The sequence below is a fragment of the Coenobita brevimanus genome, chromosome 84, assembly GCF_032717465.1.
Source record: "Coenobita brevimanus isolate Jiangsu-jjx chromosome 84, ASM3271746v2, whole genome shotgun sequence".
NCBI classification, from domain to species: Eukaryota; Metazoa; Arthropoda; class Malacostraca; order Decapoda; family Coenobitidae; genus Coenobita; species Coenobita brevimanus.
In genome coordinates this window covers 41,948,821-41,968,079 of record NC_137037.1, presented here as the reverse complement: position 1 = coordinate 41,968,079, position 19,259 = coordinate 41,948,821, and the positions used below count along the sequence as shown (strand labels likewise).

Below are 19,259 nucleotides of genomic sequence, written 5' to 3'. Positions count from 1 at the left end.
TGAAACTTTCACTTTCATTACTCCTAGGGTATATACTCGTATTCTTATAATACTACTCATTTACATTTCTATTTACGTTCTCTATTTTATTTACGTTATTTACATTTCTATTTTATTTACACTGTGTTATGCACTGTCACTTGAAGTAACTTATAAAACTATTTTCCATTGTTCACGTATATTTACATTCATTACTTTCACTTGCTGTTTACACATTATTTACACATTATTTACAATTCCACTTGCACTGTTTTACTCAATAGAAAGATCGTAGTCACTCTTTTATCAATTGTCAGCCCTTTACCTCTTTCCACACGAGGTTTAGTAGGGGGTAAAGGTCACAGGGCCCTTTGCATGGGGGTGAAAAAAGGCCCTGAAGTCAGCAAGAGGATGAGCCGTACCTCCTCTTCGGAAGATGAGAGAGAACTGATAAAGGAGGGCCGGCCTAGGTTGAGGCCTACTTTGGGGTTATTCAGTACTACCAACGTAGCTCTTGAAACAGCTATGTATTTCACTGAAATGATTGGCAGGAAATCTAGACAATACTTTGTAAATTAGGTAGTTCCAGGTGAATGTAAATATCACTTAGGCTTCTCCCTTCCCTCCTTATATGTATATTTATTACGAAAATAGATTATATGGCATATTTCAAGGGGAAAAAACAGCGAAAATTAGTGAACGAGTGCACGTGAGGTGTTGTCAGGTGATAATTAGCCAATTCCAGGTGTATGGCACTCTCACTTACCTTATTTCTTTCTTGTATATATTATTTGGTATAAGAATAGGGCATAGGGCTTATTTCAATGGATGAAATCAGTGAAAAATTCCAGGGAAGATTTACTTAGCGTAGCACGGCCGGGCAGGCGAGAGGATAGTGTAATGGAGGGGGGGTAGGGAGGGGAGTCAAGAACGGGGAGAAATGGCTAAATTGTCAACAATGGATGGGAGTACAGATGAGATTAGGAGTGCTGACTAGTGTTGGACATTGGCAGTACTGATAGATGATACAAGCCCCCACTTGGAAGCCCGGGTGAATTCAAAATAACACAGAATCACAAAAGCGACGCCCCGTGGTATGATCTCTTGCTCCCAAGCGTCACGAAAGTGACGCCCCGCGGTTAAGGGGTTAATGATACCAGGAATAAGTTGGAATCCCCGATAACTGATGTTTAAGTCTGGATGGCAAAGAGTAGTCTAAGCTGAATGATGTTAAGACAAAAATTTTTCGAGGAAACAGGAGGAATGGTGATGCTGATAATGCCCTAACACTGAAGATTGGCGAGTCACAGCTTGATCCAGCTAGTTCTGTCCAGCACATGTGTATGCAGTATATTTAATTCAAAACCAAATTATAATGAACACATTAATCAAGTTGTGAGAAAATGCAGTCTGCACATCAGAGACCTGTATCAGTGAGACAGCTACTGAATATTTGAGGTGCTACCCAAAAGTTCCAGTAATTTGAATATTGTAGGAAAACAAGTTACCTTACCTTCTAGTTCTCACTGTTGCCCTTGAAGTAGTCCCCTTGGGCATGTATACAGTGGTCCCAGCATTTTTTCCATGAGTCCATACAGTACATCCCTGGAAGGCTCCAGGCGTGATGGTCTTGAGCACTTCCTGTAATTCTGACTGGATCACCTCAATCGAGTCAAATCAATGCCCTTTCAGATGTAATTTCAGCTTGGGAAACAGGAAAAAGTCTCAGGGGGCAAGGTCAGGTGAATAGGGTGGGTGGGGAATGACTACCATATTAGTGGAAGCCAGGAACCGCAGGACAACAATTGATGTGTGGGCAGGGACGTTGTTATGATGCAGGACCCAGTCCTTGTTCTTCCACTGTTTTGGATGTTTGCGGTGGATGGTCTCCCTCAGACGCTGCAAAACTTCTCAGTAAAACTTTCTGCTGAGAGAGTGATTGGGTGGGACAAATTCCATTTGAACAATCCCTTGGATATCAAAGAAAACAGTCAACATCGACTTGACATTGCTGCAAACTTGACGCGGTTTTTTTGGCCTTGGTGAATTGGGAGACTTTCATTGTGATGACTGCTGCTTTGTGTCTGGGTCATAACCATAAACCCATGATTCATCACCAGTTATGACCTTGGAGATGAAGGTCATGTCATCTTTGACCTGATTCTTGAGCTCCCTGGAAACTGCAACACGATGTGCCTTCTGCTCGTCAGTCAGCAGTCTTGGCACAAATTTTGCAGCGATGCATGTCATGCCCAACACATCCAACAAAATGCGTTGCATGCTCCTGTACAGCAATCCAACAATATCACAAACATCATGAATAGTTCATCTACGATCTGCAAGGATAGCCTGATGAACATTTCCGACATTTTCTGTTTTTTTGCTGTTGCCAGTCATCCAGAATGGTCATCGTCTTCGACGGACGTTCGTCCTTCCTTGAACCACTTGTACCAGAAAAATGTTCTGCTTTGGGACATGGCATTGTCATCAAAGGCTTGCTGAAGCAACCAGTGAGTTTCTGCAGCCATCTTGTTGATCTTGAAGCAGAACTTGATGCAGGTTCTTCCATGAGGTCCGCCATTGCAAAACTGCCAAATCATTTATACACCACGTTACAGTAGTAAGCGTAGCTCAACAACACATCCGCTCACAGACACGTCTGGGGCCAAACTGATACACAAGCGGTGCTGCTGACTCCTCCTAGTGGCAAGAGGCAAAATTGCAAACAGTTGGCTCCCTGTGTTCAAATCACTGGAACTTTTGGGTAGCTCCTCGTATGTTACCCTTAACACTGGGCCTTGCTATGGTCTTGTCTTATGTTGTTTACTGTATTGTAATTCGTTATGGAATGACTTCCCAAATTATCTGTTGAAAAAGGTTCAGTTTTGTTCAAGAGAGCAACAAGACTTTACCTTTGTTCTCCCCCCAAGAACCTCAACACCTTATTTTTAATTGAGTTGCAATGGTTATCAGCAAAGCCTAGAATTGAATTCATAATGGTGTCTTATTACTTTTAAGGTTCTAAAGTTTGTCAGACCAAAGTAGAGTATCTTGCTGAATTGTTAAAACTTCTCTCAGCATGGCCAAGTGTAATGTTAAGTAGGGAAGATGATTCCTTGCACCTTGATGAGCTAGCAGATGTTTATCGGTCATTTTTCTCGTATACGGCCCCTAGGTTATATCTATCTATCTATCTATTGCCAGACGCCTCAATCCCGTTAAACAAATCGCCTCCAAGTCGCCCTGTCCCCCGCCATTTCACTCCCCTGCTCCCAACTCACACCCCCCTCTCTCATATACCTCTCCACCCCATCCCTCCATCTCATCCTCGGCCTCCCCCTCCCTCTCATCCTCGGCCTCCCCCTCCCTCTTTCCCCCTCCACCTCACTCACATACACTCTCTTCGTCAGTCTTTCACCCTCCATCCTCTCCACATGGCCAAACCACCTCAGTGTGTTCCTCATAACGCTTCCTATCACATCCACATCAACACCACAACGCTCCTTTATATCCTCATTCGTCAGCCTGTCTCTCCATGTGACTCCACAGGCTCCTCTTAAATAACTCATTTCCACTGCTCTCACTCTTGACTTGTGTCCTTCCAGCAACGTCCAAGCTTCACTTCCGTACGTTAGAGTTGGTATCACAATACTGTCATGTAGTAACTTTTTCACTTCCATGCTCACTTCCCTGTTTCTTATCACTGCTTTCAAATACAGTAATAAATTATCATTATTCATGGTGCAATGGACATCAGTTGAATCTTTTAAAGGGCAGTTCAAAGTCTTTCTCTTTCCAGGAAGCTGTCAGTTGGGTAGAGGTGTTTTGATGGATGATTACCATATAGTAAGACCTCACCATAACGGACTAATTGGGGCCCAAGCCATTCCGAAAAAAGTGAAATTCCGATAAAAACAATATCCGGAATTCCTCTTGCTAATCTGGACTTTTTCCGATATATCAGACATTAGTCGGGATTGCACCAATGGTTTTTAAACAGTTTTCACTACCACTGCAGAACTGTGCTGTGTTATACCTTCACTACATTAATCAAATGGTATAATAAATATAATAATGCTGTACTGTACACTGATAAACATATCTTTTATTTCCCTTATTGTGGTGAACATAGTTGAAGTGGTCAGGCAGTCCAGACTGCATCTGGCTTTATCGGACGTTTTCCGATATATAGCAATTAAGTCCGGTAGCTCCTCAAGTCCGATAAAAGCGAATTCCGGTCTATTGAAGTCCGTTATATCGAGGTTTTACTGTATAGGGTTTAATTGCTGTCACCTTTTGCTGATGAAGTCAGTATAGCATAGGAGTGATGTTACAGTTCTAGTACTTGTAAAAGTGTAATTGAGTGTCGAGCACTAGTGAATTCCTTAAGAAGAACTGGTGCGTTTGAGAAACAAAAAGGCAAGATTAATCCATTCATCATCTAAACCTGTGCTGTCCCATGAGGAGTGTAGGAGCCTGGGACTAGGGAAGTTGGTCCTGACATTCAAGATGAGAGTGACCAGCCTCACTCATCCCTGAGCAGCATTACATGAGCAATAAACCCCAACCATCCCTTGGATATAAACCAACACGAGCTTAATCTGGTTGGAGCGCCTAAATTACCCACTAAACCACCAGGCGCCATAGTTTGGTTATATGGTTACCACCCAGCATAGTAAATGGTTTCCTGGTATACAGGAAACCATTTGGCTTGCCTTCAGTTTAGAGCCACCTGTAGACAGAAGGAAGAGGAAAGAATGAAGGAAAGAAAGAAGAGGAAGGAAGACTGGAAAGGGCATAAACCCGAGAGTGCAGCGCTACATCGAGTGAGTGGTTGGTGAGCGCTAGATTAATAGTAATAATAATATTGTATCATCATTATTATTATTATTATTATTATTATTATAATTGTTGTAGTTGGCGGCGACCATCATCCACATACGTGATGCAGTGCTGCCTATTTCTTCCTTGACATTCAGTGTTCATCATATGGTACTCTTTCTGTGTCTGCTCTCCTCTCTTCTTATTTCTCCCATCTTTTCTTTCACTTTTATTACTTTTCTTTCCCTTTTAGGTGGCTTTACATTGAGTGACAAGTCTAATGCTTTCTTGTAAGCCAGGGTATCATTTACAGTGCTGCGTGGTAATCTTATAACCAACCCATATGTGTTCCGTACATGTCAGCTAGTGGATTGGCAGAGGGATAGTGTCCCTACTCATAAAACAACTCGAGACAAATGTCCACCCCTTGCAGGATTGTGGCGTCTTGCTGAAGATAGATAGATATTATTATAATCATTCCCCAGTAGAAGTCTAAGCTGCATAAAGGCTACTGTATTCTGTTAACCCTTGTGTTACCATTTACACAGGCTACATCCTACTGTGAGTGAGTACTCAGGACATGGGCCTCAGCACCTAAGGCCATCCACTGAGAGACCCCCCTGTCACCGCGCTGTTCCGATACACTCGATAGTTCATAAATGCAGTATTTTATCCACACACCCTTATTTATGCTTCGATAATCGTAATTTATTTTTCACCATAATCCTGAATAAATGTACAGTACTTGCTTATGGTGTTGTAAAAAAAGATCAGCCAAATGTAAATTAACTATCCATCCATCTATTGCCAGACGCCTCCATCCCGTTTGGGGTGGCCACAAACAAATCGCCTCCAAGTTGCCCTGTCCCCCGCCATTTCACTGCCCTGCTCCCAACTCACCCCCCCCCCCTCTCTCATATACCTCTCCACCCCATCCCTCCATCTCATCCTCGGCCTCCCCCTCTCTCTTCCCCCCTCCACCTCACTCACATACACTCTCTTCGTCAGTCTTTCACCCTCCATCCTCTCCACATGGCCAAACCACCACAGTGTGTTCCTCATAACGCTTCCTATCACATCGACACCACAACGCTCCTTTATATCCTCATTCGCCAGCCTGTCTCTCCATGTGACTCTACAGGCTCCTCTTAAATAACTCATTTCCACAGCTCTCACTCTTGACTTGTGTCCTTCCAACAACGTCCATGCTTCACTTCCATACGTTAGAGTTGGTATCACAATACTGTCATGTAGTAACTTTTTCACTTCCATGCTCATTTCCCCGTTTCTTAACACTGCTTTCAAAGAACCAGCAACCTTTCTTCCCTGCTGTATCCTTTCAAGCACTTCACCCTCCAAGCCTCCATCCATACTCATCACACTAACCAAGTAATGTACTCACATTTTCCAATTCCTCACCATCCAACCTCGCTGTACATTCACTGACTTCACCTCTCTCAAAGACCATCACTTTACTCTTCCCTACATTCACCTTTAGATTCCGTTTCTTACACACTCTCCCAAACTCATCCACCAAGACTTGCAGCTCCCCTTCGTCTTCACTCAACAACACAGTATCATCTGCAAACAACAGTACAGGGAGTTTCCAAACACTATCCTCTCTCACCAGGGCCACTCCAACATCCACTACCCTACCTTGTATGTCTTTTATTATCCCATCCATGTACAGATTGAACAACCATGGAGACATGACACATCCCTGTTTTAACCCAACCTTCAATGAGAAAAATTCACTTAGTTCACCATCCACATGCACTGCAGCCTTTGCACCATCGTACATACTCTTCACAGCATTCAGCAACTTCCCATCTACTCCATATATTCTTAACACTTTCCACAATCCTTGTCTATCCACCCTGTCATATGCTTTCTCCAAATCCATGAAAGCCGCATACAACTTCTTTCCCTTCTCTAGAAACTTTTCCACTAAAGATCTAAGAATGAATATCTGATCTACACAACCTCTTCCCTTCCTAAAGCCTCCCTGTTCTTCTCCAACTAATTTCTCTGTTCTTTCTCTAATTCTGTCAATAAGTATCCTACCATACACTTTTCCTATTATACTAAGAAGACAGATGCCCCACACACTTCTTTTTCCCCTTTTCCTTTGTACAAGGGAATAATTATCCCTGACTTCCAGTCCTCTGGGACTCTACCTTCCTCCCAGGCCAATCTGCACATCTTCCACATCCATTCTACTACTATCTCTCCCCCATGCTTCAGCATTTCACCACACACTCCATCAATTCCTGGGGCTTTCCCCGATTTAACTTTCTTCATTGCTTCCACAACTTCTATCCTACTGATTTCTTTCTGTATTCTCACCTCCCTCCTTCTCCCAGCCATTCTCCAGCCACTTATACTTGCATTACTTCCATCCTCTATGTTCAACAGTTCCTTAAAGTGTTCTCTCCATCTGCCCACTTTTTCTCCCTTCTCCACTAGTAATCTACCATTTTTATCTTTCACTCCCCTGCTAACTTCACTTCCACCCTGTCTTACTCTTTTCACCTCTTTCCAGAACATTTTCTTACAGTCCCTCCACTTTACACTCAAATTCCTCATCCACTCTTTTCTTACTCTCTCTTACTAATCTTTTCACCTCTTTCTTTCTACATATAACTCTCTCTTCCGCCTCTCAACTTCTTCCACGGTCCTATTTCTCATCCATTCGTTGTATGCTTTCTTCTTTTGTGCCACAGCCTGTCTCGCCTCTTCAGTCCACCACGCTGTTCCTTGCACCCCCCTCTGTCTTCTCTTCCTTCCACACACCACATCATATGCTGCACATATTTCTTCTGTAAATATCCTACACACACCTTCCACGTCTCCCATCTGCTCCGATTCATATTTGCCCAATTATTCCTCCACTTCTCTCTTATACTCTGCCTTTTTCTCATCCTCTTGTAACCTTTCCACTCTCCTTTGCAACTACTCCTTCCTCTCGTCTTTCCCTTCTTCTATTCCTCCATCTTACTTGAATTTTAATTCTGGCCACCACCAAGTAGTGGTCAGAAAGTCCTTTTATTTTTACTTCCTTTTTTCCTCATAGAAATATAATTTTTATGGTAAATGTTACTGAGAAAAAGTTAAAGGGAATTTATTTTGCTACATTTTGGTGTATAAAGAATTACTGTAGGTCAATTTGGGCCGATTTTACGGAACGCGAAAAGAAATTATCTTAACATGCGGGCAAGGCTTGTAGCACACTGATCGTGGCAGTGGGGCGACGCCGGGTGTGGTGTGAGTTGAGCGTGGCGGAAGGATACATGGGGATGCAAGTAGTGCTTTGTTCTTGCCCAGAAATGGATGCAAAATCATTCTATATCTAAAAAAACAGGGGCTGTTTCGTTCGATTCAACCAGCGTCAAATGGTAATAAGCAAGCTATATGTGCACAGACACAGCCTGTGTCAAATGGTAATGAGCAAGCTATATGTGCACAGACACAGCCTGTGTCAAATGGTAACGAGTTGGTGAAATTTGCACTGCACCCATTAAACATGAAAGGGTTAATTGAAACATGCTTTTGATTTACAATTGATGGCTTATATTGCATGATTTTTTTTTTTAAATACTTTATTGCAGCTTTATTATACCTGAGCAGCTTGAGAGTAGAATAGAAATTACGTGTAATACATTACCGATAGTGAAAAAATTTTTTAAAGTGAAACAGCTTTGATTGATGATGAACTGTACTGTGGACTTTCTTTATCATCATCATCACTGTCACCACTGCTACTACCACCATCATTCTCCTCCTCCTCCATGGTGTGTTTTTATCATTTACTATGATTATTAATTATTGATTGAGCCTTAAACCCTCAAGAGTGTGGTAACTGGGCTGACACACCATCGGCGACGCGCAGAGTTTGTGACATGTGGTGAGCGAGTTTTGTTGTGGGACGTAGCCACCAAGGCACCTAAAGCATCATATGATTGGACCACCACTGGCAACCGCTCTGATGCAACAACAACCTCAGTCAAGTTCAACCCTGTGGAAGTAGATGTCTTTGGTAACCATTCACCTTTGTTTATTATTGTTTGGGAGTTAAAGGTTTATTTATTTCAAGTGACTGGAGAAATGCAGTTTTTGGGATGAGCTGGATGAAGTAGTAGGAGAAATGCCTGGGCGTTATAAAGTGATTGTAATGGACAATATGAATGATAGATTAGGCACTGGTCCTGTGAATGATGTATTGGGTAATAATGAAGTACCAGGAGAGAATGATAATGGAAAGCAACTGAAAGGCTAGTGTTAGGAAAGGAGGTTGTGTATCTGTAATTCATATTTTAAACACAAAGGAGGAGCCTGATTGGTTACGAGCTTTTAGAGAAATTGATGCTGGGTAGTGCTGCTGATACAAGGGAAGTGAAAGGACACTATCAAGGTTTGTCAGATCATGTGATTGTGGTATGTAAGATCAAGCTGAGAGGAGTGAGGTGGACTGATGGAGATAGAGGAGCTGTCAGGGAGAGAGACTGAAAGTCGACAAGCTGAGGATCAAAGAAATGGCAGATGAATACAGGACCAAAGTAGGGGAGGAGTTAGAATCAGTGAATTGGAATGAAATGGGTCTGGACAGCCTGTAGAATGTATACTGTATAGGGATTGCTTGGTTAGGAATGCTAAAGCAGTGTGTGGTGTGGCAAGAGTAACAACAAAGAAGAAAGGTAGGGCATGATGGGTTGAGGAGGTTAAGAGAGCAGTGGAGGAAAAGAGGAAGGAGTGGCTAGAGTGGATACAGCATAGGTGTTCAGTTGAAATAATAAATAAATAGAGATTAAGAAGCACATAAAGAGACTAGTGAAGAGGAAAAAGAAGGAGGTAAGTGATGATCCAGGAAGAAAAATGAATGCAAATTACTCTGAAAATAGGAAGTTATTCTGGAAAGAGGTGCAGAAATGTAGAAGTGACAGTGGAAAGAAATGTGTAGGTATGAAGGATCTAAGTGGTAGATTATTAACCCATGGAGATGAAGTAAGGATGAGATGGAAAGAATGTTTTAAAAGACTGATGAATGGGAATGGAGAGAGTAAAGTGACTGTTAGCATGACTGGTTTGGGGGGTGTACAGAGAAGGAATGCAGTTCCAGAAAATGTGACACTCGCACAGGTGTATTACTCTGTGAAGTGGCTAAAAAATGGGAAAGCAGCTGGGGTTGATGAGATGTATTCAGAGATGATTAAGTGCAGTGGAAAAAGCAGAATGAAGTGCTTGTTGGAGATATGTAAGAAGGCATGGAAGAGTGAAACTGTGCCAGTAGAGTGGAAAAAGGCAGTGGTCATGCTCCTGTACAAAAATAAAGATGAGCGAATTGAATGCAAGAATTATTGTGGCATAAGTCTGTCGAGTGTAGTAGGGAAGGTATATGGAAGAATTATCATACACAAAGTAAGAGAGAGATCAGTAGTCCTAGTGAGTAACGAACAGGATGGCTTTAGGAGTGGCAGAGAATGTGTAGATTAAATATTTGCAGTAAGACAGATAGTGGAGAAAGCATGTGAGAAGGACTATTAGGTGCTTAAGGAATTTATGGATCTGGGAAAAACATACAAGAAAGTAGACAAAGAAGGATTGTGGAAGGCTTTGTGCATGTACGGTGTAGATGGTAAGCTGCTAAGTGCCGTCAGGAGTGTTTATGATGATAGTGAGGCATGTGTAAGGGTAAATGGGCATCTAAGTGATTGGTTCACGATCATTGTGGGCATACGACAAGGTTGTGTGATGTCCCCGTAGTTGTTCAGTATATATATGGATGAGGTGATGAGGGAAGTAAAAACATGAGTAATGGAGAGAGGGATGGCATTGATAATGAATGGTGATGGATGGAATATCTGAAATTTGTTGGATGCTGATGATGTCTTGATTTTTTGTTAGGGATGTGTTCCAGTATATCACAACTTATCTCATACAGGTGGTAGGGTAAAAGGGCAGAAATTAGTCGTCAGGTTTATTAGCAGCACTGGAACCTTAACTAACAGTGTCTTAATATTAACTGTGGACTTCTTGCAAAAAGGAACATAAAAATGTAACACATAATGAGGACTTACTGTTTAAAAGAGGCTTGGATGATGTGTGAATGTGTGTGGCTTATTTCACTGGACATCATGGTGAGATTTCTCTCACTTTTATACTTCTCCTGCCTTGTTTTCTGGCTTATTATAGATAATTGTTTATAGTAAGATCAAGTTAGGATCCCTCATACATAGTTAACTTCAGGTTGATGTCCATAATACTATTTTCTGTAACTTATGGAGTCTTGTTTATCACAAAAATTTGTTTAGATCCCCTGTAAATATGACCTCAGGATGATAATAATAATGACGATAAGTGGTTGGTGGGGGCACACACCATCCACTCACTCCAAGCAGTGATGCTCTCAGGTGTCTGGCTTTCCACTCCTGCTTCCTTCTTTCCATTCTTCCTCTTCTGTCTTTCCTTCCTCCATTCATTCCTCTTCCTTTTGTCTACAGGTGACTCTACACTGAGTGACAAGCCAAATGGCTTCCTGTGCACCAGGAAACCATTACTATGCTGGGTGGTAACCATATAACCAAATTATGGCACGTGGTTGTTTAGAGGGCAATTAAGGCACTCCAATCGGATTGAGGTAGTGCAGGTTTATATCCAAGGGGTGATTGGGGTTTACTGCTCATGTAATGCCACTCAGGGATGTGAGAGGCTGGTCACCCTTATCTTAAATATTATGACCAACTTGTCTACCCCTGGGCTACTACACACCTCAGGGCACAACAGTGGATTAGATGATGAATGAATGATGATGATGATGATAATGATGAACATTAAACTCTCACACAGCATCCAGCGACCATGGGAACAACATAGTGCTGTATGATACCAGAGCACGTGAGGTCAAGAAACTTCAGATGGCGACCAGGGTCAATGCCTTGGCCTGGAACCCAATGGAGGCCTTTATATTGACAGCTGCCAGTGAGGACTACAAGTAAGGATAAATGGGATAAATATGCAGATCACTCGTAGCTTATTCTCCTAGCTGAGCAGAGAAAGAATTTGATAGTTTTGCAGAATTTACTGTGGACACACAAGGGCACCATAAAGGGTGATATATTGTAAGAATTTACTGTATATACCGTAACTATATGAAAAATGTTTTCCACACCCGGCATTGATATATCCCGGAAGTGTTATATAATAGCTTGTACCATGTGAGATTTATAGACAGATGACTAGTTCAGTAGAGAGGTAGATAGATAGATAAATATACACAGGTATGATATACATATACAGCACAGCCTTGTTTTACAATGGAATTGAGTTTGAAAAAATCCATTGCATAATGATTTATCCTGTTAATTATAATACGGGTTCAGAGAGGATATGTTTTGGCCTTTTGGTCACCCCCCAACAAAGTCTAAAAACAGGTTTCCAATTCCCAGACTGGCTGTTATTCCACTTTACTGCACTTCACTTCCTGCTTGCCACCAAAAATAAGGCTAAAAACAAGTTTCTAACTCACCAAACTGATAGTTATTTCACTTTATTTGCTGCTTGAACTTCAACACCACTAATGTACCTTTCTCATATCCTTTGACTAATGCAAAAAAGCCTTGGTTTAATCATGCTTGTTCTAATGCTGTCTGCAACAAGAAGGCCTATAAAAGGTACCAGAGCCAACCCACCCCTGAATCACATCTTGCTTATGTTTCTGCCCGAAATCATGCTAAGTCTGTTCTTTTCTCTGCTAAAAATAATTTCATCCGTACTAAATGAGGCGCTGAGTTCATTACCGGGCTGAGCGCCAAAATGGCCACCAAGCACCTACACATACCAACAAGTAGCTAAACCATCCCTCTATACGTTGGAAGTAAAAAAGTGCTAAGAAACAATCTACAAAGGGGTCAAAATCCTGGTTAAGTAGACATGTCTGGTGCGCTGTCGCACCATGCAGCAAAAAAACCAGTCTGGTTCCGCACTAGTGCTCAAGGCAGGCAACTAGGTCCAGAATTCTGCCAGCTGTATGAATGCTTTTCCTATGAGTTCAGCCTTTCCTATGTTCCTTATGTCGACTCCTGTGGTGTTGAAGCGAATGTGAGAGCATTACCAGGCTATATCCCAGCCCCTTTCCATATCCCCCTTGAATCTGGCCAATCAGATATTCGGGTTGCACTGCAGCTAGCCAGTAAGCTGACACCTGACACTATTCCCACTAGCAGCTGTGGTGCATAGTAACTTGCTGCATTCTCATTATTATTATTATAATATTTTTTAACTATTATTACTATTATTAATATTGTCATTGTGTTTGTGAAGTTACTGGTACTCATGACATTTTTTTTTTTTTTTTTTTTTTAAATTCAGGTTACGGGTTCATTTTTTTATCATTCAGGTTACATGGGTTTTCTAATAATGTCCTCATACATTGAATGCTATCTTACTTTTATATTAATATCAGCAATATAATAATTTATTATGTTTTTTTTTTATGTTTGTGATGTGGTTCGTGTTTATTGGTGGTTAAAAACTCCGAGAAAATCACGCACAAAGTTTCCGACCTTTCAACTGCTATTATTGTGAAAATAATAATACCTATGTCATAGAACTTTGATTTTATTCCACAGTATGACATTCCTGAGACATTATGCTAATATATTACTGACATCTCATGATGTATTTCTGTATTTAGGGGGAGGCGGTGGCTCAATCGGTAGAGAGGTGGCTTGTAGTCCTAACGGACCCGGGTTCAAATCCCCCTGGGGCAGGGAACAGTTTAAGGATTTGAATTTCATAAAAATCAGACTTTACTGATCTACCAGAAGACATGCTGACATGTCATAGAAATATCACCGCTAATGCCAATACACCAGTCCTGTATGAGACAGCCCTAGCATATATTCAATCTGGACGGTGGATGTTAGTGCCGAAGTGGTGACATGTAGAGGTGTGTGGTACGTAGGAGGGCTACTAGGCCTTGAAAGCAGGCTGTGAAGCCTATGCCCAGAGTCGGACACATAAAAAAAAAAAAAAATCTTAATAGGATAAAAATATTTTCTTGGCCAATCGGTCCAGCAGTGGGGGGCAAAATTTTACTTCTTCACACGATATCATCATGATTAATGACAGTGCAAAACAGAAGTTACTGGAATAAAGAAAATACCATAAGCTACATTAAATATATATATATATATATATATATATATAAAACACAAGCGATTACCGAGATATCAAAGTTTTAAAGTTCCCAGACTTTAAATGGATTTTCTGGCGTTTTGTACTTTTGGCGCTTAGCCTGGTAATGAACTCAGTGCCTCAAATGCTCTCAACTCTCCAATCGAATTCCTCCTGATCCTTCTGGCACCCTGCCAAAAACCTTTCTAACAGCTTTACCTCATCATCCTTCCCTCCTCTTTTCTATTCTGATGGTTCTGTAGCTATCTTTTCTACTGATAAAGCAGATCTCTTTGCTCAGACTTTCTCCTCCAATTCCACCTAGACGATTCCGGTGCTATTCCTCCATCACTTCCCCCCCTCAAACTTCCTCATGGCTGACATTAAAATTTCTTCAGCTGTTGTATTTTCTGCCATCACAGGCCTCAATACTAACAAGGCATATGGGCCTGATGGAGTCTCTCCTGTTGATCTCAAGAACTGTGCTTCTGTGCTTACACCCTGCCTAGGCAAACTCTTTCATCTTTGTCTATCAACTTGTACTTTTCCTTGTTGCTGGAAGTTTGCTCTCATTCAGCCAGTCCCAAAGAAGGGTGACCATTCACAACCCTCTAATTATCATCCAATTGCCTTAACATCCTGTACTTCAAAAGTTTTCGAGTCAATTCTTAATAGAAAAATTTTAAAGCATCTTTCCTATCACTCCCTTCTTTCTGATCGTCAGAGTGGGTTCCGTCAGGGATGCTCCACTGGCGATCTTCTCACCTACCTTTCAGGACTTTGGCGAAAGCTTTGGCATTGCACTTGACATCTCAAAGGCTTTCAATCGAGTCTGGCACAGATCTTTAATTTCCAAACTGCCCTCTTACGGTTACTATCCTTTTATCTGTGCCTTCACCTATAGCTTCCTTTCTGGTCGTTCTGTAGCCGCTGTTGTAGACGGCCATCTCTCTTCTAGATCTATCAACAGTGGTGTTCGTCAGGGCTCTGTCCTATCACCAACTCTTTTCCTTTTATTCATCAATGGTCTTCTAAGCTGTACATCTAACCCTATCCACTCATATGCTGATGACTTCACCCTTCACCTTTCCATTCGGTTCCCGCAACGTCCATCTCAGCAGTTACTTCAACAAACAAGAGGCTATGGCACACCTAATGTCTGACATGGCTCATATCTCTGACTGGGGTAAAAACAATCTTGTTTGTTTTTAATGCATCAAAGACAGAGGTCTTAAACCTATCAACCCAACAAAATCTTCCACAGGTGTACCCACTAATGTTTAATAATACTCAGCTTAATCCTGCATCATCCTTGAACATGCTTGGGGTTTCATTCACTCGGGACTTATCATGAAAAGATCATATTACATCTCTTGTAAAATCTGCTTCAAGAGATTAGGTGTGCTAAGCCGACTCTGTACCTTCTTTACCCCTGCACAATTGTTGACTATATACACGGGTTTTATCCGCCCCTGTGTGGAGTATAACTCGCATGTGTGGGGAGGTTCTCCACATACAGCTCTTCTCAATAGGGTTGAGTCTAAGGCTTTTCATCTCATTAACTCTCCTCCTCTTACTGGCTTCCTTCAACCTCTGTCTCTTCGCCGCACTGTTGCATCTTTATCTCTTTTCTATCGCTACTTCAATGGTTGCTGCTCCTCTGAACTGTCTGCATGCATTCCTCCACCTCTACGATGGGCGCGTAGCACCCGCCAAACAGCAAACTCTGATCCCTTTTCTGTCCAACTCTCTAAGGCAAGAGTTAACCATTACTCCCAGTCCTTCATTTATGCAACAAGTCAACTCTGGAACTGTCTCCCTCTGTCTGTATTTCCTGCTTTCTATGATCTCCAGTCTTTCAAACGCAGTGAGTCCAGGCATCTCGAAATGATCGGATCTTGAATTTGGCTCTCTCTTGTGTTTTGTTCTTCTCTTGGAGGGAACAGTTTTTGCAGGCTCATGGCCTTTGGTTCCTTCTTCCTAGCATTAAAAAAAAAGAAAAGAAAAAAAATCACTAACACACCTGATAATGACAAATGCACATGCCGTCTTGGAACAAAAGATGACTGTTAACTTGCGTGAGGGCGATCTTATAAGCAAAAGTAGCGATTGTATATTGACCAGTGATATTTTGTATGGGATCGTAATCATCATACGTGAAAATTTTTATTGTATGTTGAAAAAAAGACATAACTTTTTTGTTGTCATATAAGTGGTTCATCGCTTACTGGTTCCCCATACTGTATAATGAGGCTCTGCTGTAGATGAGTAGGCAAATACAGTAGATTCTTACAGATAGATATATACATATACCCTTAACTAATATTCCTTGACAGTGCATACTCATTTGACATCCGCAAAATGGACAACCGTAACCGTGTGGTCAGTGTACATGAAGGACACACTTCAGCTGTCATTGACATCGACTACGCCCCCACTGGACGTGAGCTTTGCACTGGCTCTTATGATAAGTCTATCAGGATATTCAGAGTGACAGAGGTGAGGGTTCTTTGTAGTTATGTTGGTGAAGGGGTAGAGTGGCAGATGATATCTTGGCATCTCTTGTTAGTGTCTCTTTCTCATAGTTTCGTGTTATTTTATTTGTTTTCATTGTCTTTCCTATTTTTACTGTTATCTCTTCACCCTTTGATGATTGTAATGTATCATCTCCAGTATTTTATTATAGCTTATGTTTGGCAAGAATTATGATGTATGATTACGATGCTAATGATAATGACGGTGGAGGTGGTGGTGATTTACTTTGTGGTTTATGCAGGCCCAGAGTCGTGATGTGTACCACACCAAACGAATGTTCAAGGTCAGCTGTGTTTTATGGACGGCAGACGACAAATTCATCCTTTCAGGTTCCTCAGACCACAACCTGCGCATCTGGAAGGCCAGATCCAATGAGAAAATGGGAGTGGTAAGTAAGATACCACCATTTATTTACAGTCAGTTCCACCATTCATTTGCATGATGTAGTGCTTCCTTGATTGTGACTGGCAAAATGGTTTCCTGTTACCCAAGAAACCATTTACTGCATTGAATGGTAACCATATAACCAGGTAATGGATACCTAGTAGTTTTAAGGGTTAAGTTGCTCCAACCAAATGTGGCTCATAAGGGTTAAATCTAAGAGACAGTTGGGGTTTTGCCAATGTAATGCTGTCAGGGAAGAGCACCTGATTACTTTCACCTTGAATGTCTGGACTGAGTATCCCAGACTTGGACTTGTGCTTCTGATGGGATAGTACTGGCTTGAATGAGGGATGGATAGCCCTCGTTTTACGGGTGTTTCACTTAGTCGTTTAATTATTAAGCCGCTGATGAATTAACACCTTTTGACTTGGTTGACTCTGGTAACATTATTATGGTGTCTTTTTTTTTTTTTTTTTTTAAATCCCTCATTCATGAACATTGTTCCTGGCTTGTTGATTAAAAATAGTATTAATGATTTAATGGACCGTGTTATTTACTGTCTCCAATATTGTTGTCATAATATTCCCTGGTATAAGTAGCAGGGTGCTTCTTAGAGTATCCATGTGTTATTAAAGCAGACTCAGCTATCAAGTAACTACAGAAGATTTGGTAATGAGTTACGAGTTCCTCCCACCTTTCTCTCCATACAGCTGGGTCTGAGGGAACAAGCAGCACGTAATTATGAAGAGGAGCTGAAGAGAAAGTATGGGCACTTCCCTGAGATACGAAGAATTGCCCGCCACCGCCACCTCCCAAAGCACATATACAATGCACGCAAGGAACACCGTGCCTCAAAGGAGAGTCGTGCCAGAAAGTATGTTGTCTTTTCTCTCACATAGTCCTTCATTATTGCCATCTTCAGATGTTTTTGATGTTTTGACTTAACTTGGGATGACCATTTCAAATAGGAGGGGTTAGATACAGCCATCATTAACACCTTCACCACCAGAGGGCTCTCTCAAGCTCAGTAAAATCACTGCCACAACTCATTTACACTCTGAAACTAAATTCTTCCCTGTCAAAGAGTACATTGATATGAGAGGCACACAGTTCTATGCAGCAGAGTGTGCTAGGAAACAAAACCTGTCATCTCACAGTATTCTTATGCACATAGAATAGTCACCATACAAACATTATCAAACCCTCTACAGCAGTATCCCACCTCTAGCCATTCCAGTACTAGCAATGAAGAAACACCTACATACTCTTTCAGTTGCAGGACAGCACAACACAAGCCCCTCTCCTGACATACACCCATCGGAGGTGACCTTAAATAGAAATGGTCAAGTTCATCTAACTAGGCTTAGCTCGGAACATCACCTAACCCTCCTTAGCTACCAGCTTAGATATGGGTTGGGTTGAATCACATGACACATATGGTACTACACATGCACAATAGGCCCATACAACATAACAGCAATACTGGAGCACTGTACAGCACATGCCACACTAAGATCCAGACACAGAATCAACATTGTAGGGAACCTGTGGGGCAACCCCATAGGGGCAGTTGCTTACCTGCGGTTGACAGGTCTGCTTGATTAGATGGACCAAGGTTAAGCAACAACAACAACTGTTGAATACACTTCACAGTGTGGGATGCAAGTTCATTAAACCAAATAATCATAGATTATTCATGTGTTCATTAAAAATTATTGTCCTTCCATAAATGTCCGTCAGAAGTAAAGTGCATGGCTTCTCCATGGTATGTTTTAAGCATGCTGTCACTTTATCTAGGATTCACTATAACAACCTAAACTCTATTTCAGGGAGGCCAACCGACGGAAGCACTCAAAGCCAGGTACTGTGCCATATGTGCCCTACAGACAGCGGGCTGTGGTGGGTCCCGTGGATGACCTTCCTTCAGATAAACTTCCCTCTACCTCACACCAGGACAATGATGATATTGATGATGAACAGGATGAAGATTATGAGTGAAAAGTTTGGTTGGGTCTCCATACCCTGCTGTACCACACAATGTAATTGTTAAGAATGAACCAGGCTAGTCCTATACTGTAAGGATTTACATCTGAGTGATGGTTGCCTCAATGGGATCATAGGGGAGGTTAGGCTAATCAGTGTGGTCATCTTAGGTGAGTGACCAATTAGTTGCTTGTGAGCAATAAATCCCGACACTCATCTGATATAAAACCCTATAGGTTCCATCTGGTTCATTCTTCATAGTCATTTTCATCGTCACCTCATCCCTGCATCCCAGCACACATTGTCATATAGGCCTGTCATGTTGTAAGAGAAAATGGAGATGTTGATACAGATGATTATCATTTACGCAGTAAGTAGCCTTGTGT

At 41.7% G+C, this 19,259-nt stretch overlaps 1 protein-coding gene across 1 annotated transcript in view; it reads left to right on the top strand.

Annotated features, from left to right (window-relative positions):
• Window positions 1–19,163, top strand: part of LOC145410198 (DDB1- and CUL4-associated factor 13) — a 41,181-nt gene extending 22,018 nt beyond the window's left edge. The window contains exons 4-9 of the mRNA XM_080280404.1: window positions 8,650–8,836; window positions 11,644–11,788; window positions 16,308–16,470; window positions 16,748–16,894; window positions 17,601–17,764; window positions 18,720–19,163. Of these exons, the coding sequence (XP_080136530.1) occupies window positions 8,650–8,836; window positions 11,644–11,788; window positions 16,308–16,470; window positions 16,748–16,894; window positions 17,601–17,764; window positions 18,720–18,888 (975 nt within the window). The 3' untranslated portion in view covers window positions 18,889–19,163. The remainder of the gene's footprint in view (window positions 1–8,649; window positions 8,837–11,643; window positions 11,789–16,307; window positions 16,471–16,747; window positions 16,895–17,600; window positions 17,765–18,719) is intronic.
• The last annotated feature ends 96 nt before the right edge of the window (window positions 19,164–19,259 follow it).